Source organism: Heloderma suspectum, chromosome 7, assembly GCF_057233095.1.
Source record: "Heloderma suspectum isolate Gila_16-S chromosome 7, 16-S_ref, whole genome shotgun sequence".
In the NCBI taxonomy this organism is placed as follows: Eukaryota; Metazoa; Chordata; class Lepidosauria; order Squamata; family Helodermatidae; genus Heloderma; species Heloderma suspectum.
The window spans coordinates 78480959-78493697 of NC_139464.1; the positions used below are offsets into that span (position 1 = coordinate 78480959).

A 12739-nucleotide genomic window follows, 5' to 3' on the forward strand; every position below is an offset into this window, starting at 1 on the left:
ATTTAGCATTAGGAACATAACAGTGACCACAATATTGTGTCTGGACAGTTTTAAAGGAACCATTCAACACAGCATGAAAAAATAGTAGCAGCCTGACTTATCTCATGCTATGAAATGATTGAAATCGCTACATAATTCTTGAATACTAAAGGACATACATATGTTGGGAAAATGTGCTCTAACATGTCAGCCATGAAATGCTGAAGTTGCCTCACACATCCTTAGATTTTCAGAGAACCCAGTTCCTGAGAAGAGACTCTGTGTGTATACAATCACACACAGAAAGCTTCTGCTGCCTATTACTTTTTCCCCTCAGCTAAAGACAAAAATTAATAGATTAACTATAAAATACTGCAACATAAATGATAGACATCCCGAAGAAAAAGGGAAGGTAAAATGTCACTGGTCAGTTAAATTTTGAAATATCTTCTGGAGTGCTCGAAAGCCAACCGTCCCTTTATTCCCAACTGAATAATTTGCTGCTCTTGTTCACCTTTTATCAGAGAAAGTGCACTCTAAAAAGCCACATGTCACAGAAAGATGGATAAGTAAAGTGGATTTCCAGCAGTGGATTTTCAGCAAATTTTTCAGCAATTTATCTGAAACACAAATAATTACTGTTTTTCTAGTTAACTGCTGAAGACCACTTCTCTATATCAAGTGTGTCAAATCCTGCAGAACTCACTTATGCTCATTAAAACAGCTATGGACTTCCTACTTTATGAGATTTTTCAGATAAACTGCCACCCAAATTACAACTTAATTTTGTTGCATTCTTGTCTGACCAAAGGAATTTTATATGCATTTTGTATCAGCAAGTCTCTAGTTAGGACATATCCTTAGAACAGGGGAGGATTATGAACTTTGTATCTCAGGAGAGGTGCAGATGTAACATTTTTAATTTCTTAACCATGATTAAAAGCTGTCCCATGGGCTCACGTAACCTCCTCTTCTGCGCAAATCCTACCACCACCACCACGTCTTTTCAGAGTTAACCACAACGCACATCTTCACTGATGTTAACACTAAGGCTCAGTTCAAATGTAATTACTCAGGTTTTTTTAAAACCATGGGAAGTCGTGAACAAGTGGAAGTGAAGCAGTGTGCTGGCCCCTGGCTGTCCACTCACTCCTGCTATAAATGTGAGGAGCTAAACAACTCTGGATTGTTTATTGTGATGTCCAAACCTGGAACTCTGAGTTGTTGGAGGAGAGACAACCTAGAGTTGGAACCTGCTTGTTCACAACTACCCAGGTTTTAAAACCCTGGGTAGTCATGACATATGAACTGAGTCTCTCTATTGTTACTTTTAATTAGTGTTTGTAAACTAGCTTCAAACCCTGTTCTTTGAGCTCTAATTTAAAGCTAACTTTGGTTTGTTAATACTGGTGCAGACTTAACATACAACCTGGTTCATACGTAATGACAACCAACAGGTTGAGTATGAGTCAGTTCAGACAACATGACAATCTATCATGGGTTAAATAACCCTTAAAGGGCTGTAGTGTGTGCTATCCACCATTATGAATATGCAACCCCAAGTGAGGGTTGCCAAGGCTTGTCTCGTCATGCAACCTAGCTGGTGAGGGTTATTCGAGGGTAAAACAACCCTCACATAATCCATGGTCTGTTCTAGGGTTATGTGAGGGCTGTTTAACCCTCAGATAACTCTCCCTAGCAGGATTTGCATGACACAACAAGCCATGGCAAGCCCCATATTAGTTTCATAACTTCAGACAGCATGCACCACAGCCTCTCAAGGATTAATGAACCCACAATAGGCTCCTGTTTCATACAAACCAGGTCTATGGGTTGAGTATGAGTTGTCATTGAATTGTGGGTTGTCATTACATAGTGCGAACCCTGAACTATGATTTAATTATGGATTGTTAACCATGAACAACCCAGGAAGAGAATCTATGGTTTGTTATTGTATTGTGCATTTTGGGTTGTTCTTGGTTAACATATCATAGTTAAATTATGTGCAGGGTTCACATGTAACAACAATCCATGACTCAATAACAACCCATGATTCAACAACAACCCATACACAACCCATACCCTGGGTTGTTGTTCGGTGCGAAGAAGGCAACTCAGATGTAGACACATCACATCTGCACTTGGCCTCAAAACAGGTTCCAGTTCATACATTCATTAAGGACTAGCATTGCAGTAGTCTGGATGGAGGAGCAGCTTGAGACCCACCATAGAGAAAAGCACTGGTCACCATGCAAGCTCTCAGTGGCGCCTAATTATGCACAAGGCTAGTTCCTGTTATCTTCCCCAGGGGGCTGTTTGGGGAAATCAGCATCCATCCCATCCCTTCCCTTCCACCAATGGAAGCGTCCTGTGAACAGAGTTTTGCTCATGGGATCTCAGGATGCAAGCCATAAGATTTTTCTTTCCCTGATACTTTCATCAAGAAATTGCACTTTTTCTGGTGTCAGGCATAGACCTCTCTTATCTCATATGAAGTTTACTTTCTTCTTGAATCACGTTACCTGCTAACTACCTCTGCATTCAACCAAGCATTTTCAAGCTTATTCTGTATGAGTTCCAGATTCCTGTGAGTTTCATCAGTTAGGGAGTTTAGAGTGTTATAGATGAGGAACAAAGCCCTTTTCGTATCTAAGATGTAGAATTCCCACCACATAAGCTTAGAATGCCACATGCCCACCCCTCCTTTCAGAGGGCAGTAAAGATTTATATATTTCATTGTATTATTTCTGTTTGAAAGGGCTGAAGCTCGGCACCAGAGCAAATGCTTTGCATGCAAAAGGTTCCAAGTTCAATTCCTGCTATCTCCAGGTTCACCTGGGAAAGAAACCCTAGAGAGATGCTACCAGTCAGCATAAACATCACAAGCAATGATGAGGTAGATGGACCAGAGGTATGATATGGTATAAAACAGCCTACATATCTGACAATTTTGACACTGCCATTCTTTTATCTGCTACTTCCCTTGTTTTTGTAATTGCTGATTTTAGTTCTCATTGTTTTAATTGTGGAATGCTGCGTACTGTGGAATTCTCTCCCCAGTGAAGTCCGTCCAATCTTTCCTCTGCTCCCAGCCATTTGACAGCATATGATGGGCACTTTAGTTTTTATCAGGTCCTGATAGTTTTATTGTCAATTGGTTTTGATTTGTTTTTAAACTGTTTTAATTTTGAATGCAAAAGGTTTTATATTAAGTTTTATCATGTGATCCGCCTGGAGAGCTTTTGCTATTGGGCAGTATAGAAATGTAATAAATGAATGGATGGATGGATGGATATTTGAATTGTTGTTTTATTACTGTTGTGAACCACCTTGAGAACCCTTACAACTGAAGGACAGTATACAAATATTGTAAATAAATAAACTATGCTCACCACTTTATATGGTCCCTCTGTACCTTTAGGTTGCAATCCTATAACCACTTATCTGGGAGTAAACCTGACTGAACTCAGTGGGACTTCTCAGTAGACAGGATTGCGCTATTAGTCAAGATAAAAGGCTTTTAATTCTTAGACTTGTTTTCAACTTAATCAGAGGTTTTTTTAGGAAACTGAAGAGCAACGTACCTCGCACATGGACGGTCAGTCCATGGATTGTATCACGTACTTCAAGCAAAGTTAAGCAAGAGAAAGAGAAAGGAAGAAAATTAGTTTCCTAAGAGATATTCGTAATGAGCAGCTATTATTAAATGAAGTGCCAGAAACTGCTTTTGTAGAAATGCAAGACATGCTAAAGATTACTGTGTGATTTGGAAGTCATTCTATACAATATGTGTTTCATTAGCAGGGGCACGATTCGGATCAAGTCCCACCAAAAAGTACTTAATATTGGCTGGAGCTGACCTCGTTGTGTTTTCCTCCTTGATTACCAAGATTAAGGGGGCAAATTCAAACTTCACAGTGTCAATCTGAAGAATGTCCATCCTAAAGCGGTCTGAGGTTTTATGCTTGCAATGAACATACAAATCAAGATCACAAAGCATCACATATGCAGATTATGTTTGGATATTGAACATCAAGTATGAGATCCTTAGCACCATGCATGTTAAAAAGGAAGAACAGGCAGAACAGTTATTATTCTGTACAAATTCCTCATCAAAACAAGAAGTTTGCACCAGAAATGATGCCAATAAGCAATGTTATAAATCTATGATTATGTAATTACGCAAAGTATATATAAACAAACTGTGCTAGTTGTGCATATTTGGAATAACATTTAGATTTTTAAAAAAAACAGCTGAAATTAAGAGAATATTTTTGGTATAGAAATACAATATTGAATCAGTAGGAGGACCATTAAAATAAAGATTATGTGCAGTACAGAATTCTGACGATCAACCCAACAACTGCAAATTTGCATATTGTAAATATTCATACTCTCCATCTGCATACTTTTTGCTAAACTCTTGAGGGCACAATCCAGCCAAAGTTAAGTGTTGCAATAGGTGAGTTAAGCATGTGTTTAAGTTTCCTTTACTGAAAACACTGGGAATCAAAAGCATTTAACATTGGCTGGATCGTGCCTTGAGTTTTATAGAATTTGAAATATTGGCTTTTGCCAATACACACAATGTACTCCCAAGAGTAGGGAGATGGGTAAGTTTTTGAAAGTAAATGATGGAACATTTCTTAGGACATGAGGGAGGGACAGCTAGGCTTGCAAGGTATAGATGCTCTATCTCTGGAAAACAGAGCTTCCACAGATACTTTCTATGTGTTTTCAGACATTTCAAGTGCTAAATAAATGGGATGGGATTTAAATACAGGATGGGATTTACAGAATTCTGTATCAGACTGCTGTCAAATTCAATGGGTGAAATTGAATTCAGTGGGTGAAATACATAAAAACCAACCAGCTCTGCCTTTAGCGTACTGAAATCTTGACCACTAGCACATTATTTATCCAGTTCGTGTCCCTCCTGTGCTTCACATGCATATGCCTGTATTAATCTGTGTAGAAGCAATCAAGAAGTTCCTGATTGTCATGTCACTCACCAGAGCTTCCTGCAGCACTTGAGCACTTCAGGCCTATATTCAATAAAAGAAGAACAAACACTAAATAACTTAAAAGCAAGTATTGTCTTAATAAAAAGAACAAACATCTTCTGCCTGCTTTAAGTCTCTCTGGCAATGAGACAAGGAGAAGGAAAGGAAAGGGAAACAAAAGGAAAGAGATGGGATTTCTCCTGTGCCTGAAAGTTTTTTTTTCCTTTAAAGCTAATCAACTAAAGGGTCTAGTCTCTGAGATCCATTAGCAATATAAATTAATGGATGGACGCTGAAAAACCTGAAAAACCAATACAGGTGGCAACATTGCAAACTATTACATTGGTTAGAGTTCTGAGCTATAGGAGTTCTGAGTAGCACAATCCTACTCAGAATTAAGTCCAACTGTCTTCAATGGGTGCATGCATGGGGGCTTTTTAGCTTCTCCCTATCTGGGGCCAGCAGGCTACAGCATTCCTGAAAAGACCCACTTTGAGTGGCATCCATAAAGCACAAAACCTGGAAGGAAAAATTAATACTACCACAGTGAATGTGTGCATGGAAGCACTTTGGACCCCGGTCATTTGCATTAAATAATTTATGTATTTATTTATTAGATTTATTAGCCACCCATCTGGCCGGCTACCCGGCCACTCTAGGCGGCATACAAATTTACATTATCAACTGAACAAAGCAACATAACAAAACAACACTGCTCTAAAAACCCCTAACCAACCCCAAATGCCCACCTGAACAGCCAGGTTTTTAAAGCCCAGCGGAAGCTCATCAAAGATAATGACAAATATGAATTATAAATATTTATTTTTTAATGTTTATATTTAATTACAAGTATAAATTGGGGTGGTCAGAATTAGAACTGAGTCTACAAATCCATATTTCAAGACTGATCTTGAAGTCCTTCAGAATCATCCATTCGTTTCAGAATGTACTATCCTAATATTAACCATAACTTCATGTCTCTTTACCAAATACTATGCTTTTTCAAAGGGCAAACGTTTCAGTCAAAACAATCAAAGAGGTTACAGAATGCAATGTCTGTATAAGGCCAGTGGCTACAATCGTAGTCTAGGAATTCTGTAATACATCACAACAATTCAAGGCTCAGAACATTAGCTCATGAAGGCAACATAGTGCTCACAAAAGCTCACATTTATCTTCGTCTTCTTTCAAATTACGACAAAAAGTCTTGTAGTACCTTAAAAATTAATGTATTCATTGTGGTAGTAGACTCCAGTGTGTGAAAAGCTTATGTCATAATAAATTCATTTGCCTTTAAATGGCTATAAAATTATTTTTGTTTGGTTTTGAGGCAATAGATACAGCTACTAACACAGCTATTCCTCCTAAAGTTGCTTCTAATTACAATATTTCCAGTGTGTGCAATAACAAACAGTCTTTGTGACTGTTTTCAAAATAATGAAAATCATTTCTTTTAGTCAGGTTCTAAATCATTCACATAGACAGCAACAGGAGTCCCCAAAAACTTCAATAAAAATGTTACACATCACTTTTCAAAAGTTTATTTATATATTTTATTTATTTATTTATTGCATCTATATTCTATACCCCGCCTTTTTCCCTCTTGCAAGGAACCCAAGGCAGCTTACGTTGTCCTCCTCCTCTCCGTTTTATCTTCACAACAACAACCCTGTGAGGTGGTTGGGCTGAGAGTCTGTGACTGGCCCAAAGTCACCCAGCGAGCTTCCATGGCCGAGCGGGGACTAGAACCCGGCTCTCCCGGCACCCAGTCCATCACTTTCACCACTACACTACACTGGCTCTCAAAAATTGTTATGGACATGCAAAGGAGACAGGCTGGAATATGTAGGAAGTTGCAGTAATCTCTATTTCACACATCTATGAGCAACAGTGGTTTCCTTTGTGACACAAAATAATGTGCTTGCCCTTCCGAAGTCAGCTTTGCTCCAAGTCTGTAAGAACCTCTTTCAAATTTGTCATTTAAATTAAAGATAATTTGGTATGTATAGTCAAATTGTTTAAAAAATAACTTCATACATATAGTCAAGGTGCTGCTACTGTATCTCTACGGATAATATTTGGAAGTCAGAAGGCCGAATTTGATTTAAAAAATTGCTTGCTATCAAAAACCTGCATTGTTCCATACCCTAAGATGAGTGCCGAACCTTTTTCAGCCTAAGGGCTGAAATCAAATTTAGGGCAGCTCTCACCATTCCAGTGGTGGGTGGGGCTGAAGGCAAAAGGGGTAGGACAAAAATTAAGAGGGGCAGGACCAAAAGTTAAAAAAGAAATCCCACAAATGCCAGCATACTTTAGCTTAAAGCTCTTACTGCCAGCAACCAGGCCTTAGAAGAGGCATTTCAATCTTTTAGAGTGGGGGGAAAAGGCACAAAAGCCAGGATACCACCAAACCATTGGTGGTTAGGGGAAAAGGTAAGGGGGTTTTGGCCTTCTGGGAAAACCTGAAGGGCTGGGATGGGACCGGATTTGGCCTGTGGGTCTGAGGTTAACACCCCTGCCTTTAAGATAAGGTGTGCGCAAACCGACAGATTAATTTTGATCAATAACTGGCTTGAATAAGTGTTTCTGTTGCTCATCTTTCTTCACTTTATTGTAGATTGTTCTCATTGATATTTCATTGCATTTGTAAATACCCCCAGAGTGATATATAAATGCTTAACATAAACATGACTAATGCTTTTACATTCTGCCAGTTTTGCAGTGAATATGTCCTTTTCAAAAACCTCTCCTTGATTCTTAGGGTTCCCCCCCCCCCAGCATCTAACTACTTTAATTCTTCTAATGCAGTACTGTGTCACAAATTTAAGGAAAGGTGGTACATGAACAGGTATTTGGGGTCAGGTCTGGTAGGTTCTGTGATTTATGTGTGGTATTGCCTAAGCAGAGGAGAATTTGACTGTGACTCCTACTACTATTACCTCCAGGTATTAACCCCACTACTGCCTGTGAAGTGCCAAGTGATGACTTCCAAATCTAAGCAAATCAAGGGGTTAAATTGTAAAAATCTGGGTCCTAACTAAAGTCACATGAACATTGTATGCATTAGTACTAAATATATACCCATGTGTAAGTCAGTGTAGGATTGCAGACTTGTCGCTCAATCCTGTGCATATTTACTTGGATGTAGGTCCTACAGTGTTCAGTGGAGCTTAAGCTGCCATCCTATGCACACTTAACTAGGAGTAAGTCGCACTGAACATAGCGGGCTTACTTCTGAATAGACATGAATAGGACTCCACTGCTAGTATCATTTCAGCATCTGTTAATTGACTAAACATAGAGGCCATCTTACCTGCCAGGCAGAAAATGGAACAGACTGCAGCAAAATGACTGGTTAAAGACTGCAGCTTCATCTTCACAAGGATATTAATTCACAAGGATTTCTGCCACACTCAGCTTCAGATAACAGAAAAAAGCTGACCATAAAGAAAAGAAAAAAGAAATCACTTATTTTGCTTCTGGCCAATGCATATCTGGTCGTATAAATACAGACAGTGTATAAAAATGTTGTTAGATCCTGGAAATACACAATTCTGGCAACATACATGACAACAATGAAGGCTTTAACCTCACTCCCCTCTGAATGATCCTGATCAAGACTGTGGTTTCCCTGTTGTTAATAGCAGAGGAGAAACAGCAGATTTGCTTGCAGGAATCACTGGGGGAGCAGGAGGTTAACTTAAAGTTTCTGCCCCCAGAAATTTTGATTAGGATTGTCACCAAAATTGATGGGGATGGGACAGGCTTTAACTTTTTCCCTCAGCAATCCTGATGTAGGTAAAATCACAGCAATCTTAATCAGGGTCACTGGTGGGAGAAAAGGCTTTAACTTTGCCCCCACAGCTATCCTGATCAAGACTGCCATTTCAGTGGGCAAACAGCAATCCGTTCCCTAGTGCCCAGCTGACAGCAGCCAGCATACTGCCCACACAGGGCAGTATCCTAGGCTGGACTAGCACTAAGTAAATTATGTTGCACAAACATAAGCTATCTCTAGTGCAACACCAATAATATTTTTGGTGCAATGAGTTTTCTGGGAAATTCCATTGTGCAAGCAAAAGCTATTGGTGGTGCACCAGATATAGCTTATGCTAGCAAAACGTAATTTATATTAGCACTAGTGCCAAAGAGGATACTGCCCATATGCCTTAAAATAATCAGAAAATTATCAACATTAAGTGCCATCAGCTATCAACAGAACAAGATATATAAATTTTCCCTATAATTTGGTGGTCAATAAAAATTTCAAGCTCAAGACACATAGGAAGACTGTGACAATGCCCATTTGTCACCCCTTCAGAGAGACCATCTTAGGTGGTATCTTTCCCTTTCCTCTTTTACCTAGCCAAACAACAATGTGCTATTAATTACTGATAGCGACTTGAACTGGCAAACCTCTTCCATACCACATACTTTACCTTAGCCTAGTATGGGGCTATTTATTCAAAGCCTACTTCAAAACATTTGCACAACAGTAACATAAATTTTACAATTTAAATTACCGCAAAAGGGTTCATCAAATTAAACTGCGATAATAGAGTAACTATGGGGAAACAATGATAATTACATATGAAGCATGTCAAAAGCTATCACCTATTCATTTGACTGTAACTTACAAAGGCTTAACAGTAAGTGTATGATATTGGACATACACTTATCAAATTGAACTATTTCTTTGGAATATGGTCATTGGTTTTGTTTTTAGCTAATCAGGTTCTGTTTTGAAAGCCTGTCCGAATCTCTATTTCATGGATTCCCTACTGGAAGTTGACTATCACCAAGAACTAATTAGAAAGCAAAGGCAGTTAAACTCCATATCGTAAATAGTCATTGATTAGCGCCAAGGGGTACATAGAAGAAGGAAAGTTGTTCCCTTATTTTATACTATTCCAAAAGAGCAGAAGCTAAGTGTACAGTATGTCTACCTTTGTTCACCTAGCGAGAAGCAAAAGTAGTGCAGCTTTTTGATATACTGCTATCACAAACGCCCTCAGAGCTGTCTGCTACTAAATGAGAGCACAGCAGCTCCTTTCTCTAAAACTGAAAGCTGTCACTGAGCAGAATATTTCAGCTCAGATGCCCAAATAGCAGTTCAAACTGATCTAAGACACACTTTCAAAAGACTTTGGATGTACTGAGTTCATGCGTATTCATCCTGCCTATCATTTTGTTAAGGATCTAAAGCCCTTTTGCTCAGCAGCTCTGGATTTCTGTTGAGAAATTGGGGGGTGGGGGGGAGAGAAGAAATGTGCCATTACTGAAAATGTTTCTGTCCTGAAATTAACTAGTAGTCATTAACTAGATGTAGTCACACTTAGGGAAGAATTAGCCATTACAAGAGGAACAGAGCTGCCACCATTCCACGGGGGCACCTACGAATAAGACAGTGGTTTCTACATGTCTCGGAAGATTACCCAGGTATGCAAAAGTATTTAGCTTTGTAAATTAAAAGAGGAAGAAATGAACCTAAATGAGCCAAATGAACACTGAGCATGCCATGGGATGTTGCATGTCACTTGGAAAAGAAAAATGGAAAAGGGGGGAAGGGCAGGGGAGAGTGAATTATCTTGCTGGAGTTTCTAAAAGTGTATAGTATCCTATAAGAAAGGAAACCCAAACAGGAACACTCCTATTAGGGGGTGGAGATACTCTACAATGTTTTATTACAGATCTCACATATATATTTGGAAGAAAAACATGTATGTATATATTAATTTAATTTACAATATTTATATACCGCTCCACATCAAAAGATTTTGGAGTGGTGAACAGGAGAGATAAAATAAAATACCATGTTAAAATAAAACATTTTAAAAGAAACAAATTCTGGAGGGAATAAACTGTGACTGGTCACTCAAGGAAGGCCTCTCAAAATAATAATGTCTTCAGGATGCACTGGAAGCAACACAACGTTTGCTCCTGCCTGACCTCCAAAGGCAGGGAGTTCCACAGGAAGGGGACCACCACACTGAAGGCTCCTCTCCTGGTGGACTCTAGCTGGGCCATGGGTCCATGTAGAACCACCAGGGACATGCCCTCTGATGACCTCAGTGACTGGGCAGGTTGGTAAAGAAAAAGGCACTCTCTCAGGTATGCCGGTCCCAAGTTGTTTAGGGCTTTGTACACTAGTACTAATACCTTAAACCTGGCCCGGTAGCGAATAGGCAGCCAGTGCTGTTCCCTCAGCAAAGGAGTTACATGCTGAAAAGGGGCAGCTCCTGATAACAGCTGAGCTGCTGCATTCTGCACTAGCTCCAGCTTCCGGACCAGCCTCAAGGGAAGCCCCACACAGAGTGCATTGCAATAATCCAGTCTTGAGGTTACTAATGCACGTACCACCATGGCCAAGCTATTCCTGTCCAGGAGAGGCCATAGCTGGCAAACCAGCCGAAGCTGGTAAAAGGCACTCCGAGCTGTTGCAGCCACTTGGGCGTCCAGTCACAGTGATGGATCTAGGAGTATCCCCAGACTACGAACCTGATCTTTCAGAGAGAATGCAACCCCATGATTGCCTACAAATAAAGTAGTAGCTTCTACATAGTCCTTAAGTACATAGTAGTATAAGTCTGTAAATTAAGAAGACCCCCCACCCCCATCAAAAGCACAATGCAGACCAAGCATTATAGTGGCCTCCAGGAGCCACAGAAAGTTGCCAGTTTTTAAAAGAGAAAATGGGGGCAGTGGGGAATTGGCCTGCTTGAACTATAAACACTTATAATATCCTGGAGCAGAGCATGGCTTGCTGTCTAGAGCCCTGAACCAGAAACACTCCTCTCAGGGGAAATGTTGCAAGTGCCACTTGGCTTCTCCAAGTCCTGAGCCCTCCACAGGCTTGGGTGCTAAACCATTTTCAGCTGTGAAAAGCCTGGTTTAGAGAATGAAATAATGAGAGCGGCTAACATTGCTCACTTTGAAAGACTACTGCCAAGTCCTGAAAATCAGTCACGATGGTTACGGTATGAAATTATTCAGTGTCTTCATCTCTTGGCTGTATTTCTGATGCTTTCTTAATTATGACAAATACCTCTATGACTGAAGCCAGACACAAGGTAAAAACAGAGCTCACAGCTTGTTCACAGAACTCTGAGCCACCCTTTACCGCAGCACCACTGTCAGATGAGCATAACAACCCATCCACCTTGCTCCTGTCATGTCTTCTCTCCCTTGCTACAGTTCATTCTTGCCCCTTTTATAGATGGGGAAAGCTAACAGACCTCAGTGCAGCTGAGTGCCTGAAACAGGCCTGAAATGGGGAAGATGTGCCACTTTTATTTCAAGCAACCAAATGGTGCAGGAGGCAGTGGCAGCAGCATCAAGTGAGAAAACAAAAGGATGGACAAAGGGGAGATAACAAGACTATTTAAATCAACATTCAGTTGGCCGGTAAGCTTGTCAGTCAATTCAGTGGGAAAACCAGGCTTGCAGCACACCTGAAGAATGTGCAGTGAGTCTTCTTTTCGTATAAGTCTGTCTTCACCCTATGGCTTCTATGCTTAGGGATACTACTGACACGTAATGACTTGAAAATTGCTCTGGTGTATAGGTTCTAAGACTATCATTCACTACCAGTGCTCAAGTCTTCTGCCCTACCGTATTATTTTGAAATGGTTATTTTCCTTCTCTCTTGTCTTCTAAAGAGGCTCGGGTTGAACTGAAATGTACAGTTGGGGTTACCAACCAAGTAAGGGAAAACTCAACCACACTGTCCTTTGTTTTGCTTTCTGACCAAACAAGAG

The 12739-nt window shown here is 40.0% G+C and overlaps 1 protein-coding gene across 2 annotated transcripts in view; it reads right to left on the reverse strand.

The window, feature by feature from the left end:
• Positions 1-12739, reverse strand: part of CNTN1 (contactin 1) — a 310396-nt gene that overhangs the window by 98141 nt on the left and 199516 nt on the right. The window contains exons 5-7 of one of the 2 annotated variants that reach the window (XM_084810708.1): positions 8296-8419; positions 4992-5024; positions 3564-3602 (exon numbers count right to left, since the gene is read on the reverse strand). In XM_084810708.1, the coding sequence (XP_084666834.1) occupies positions 3564-3602; positions 4992-5024; positions 8296-8356 (133 nt within the window). In that variant the 5' untranslated portion in view covers positions 8357-8419. The remainder of the gene's footprint in view (positions 1-3563; positions 3603-4991; positions 5025-8295; positions 8420-12739) is intronic. The other variant, XM_084810709.1, reaches the window with a different exon arrangement.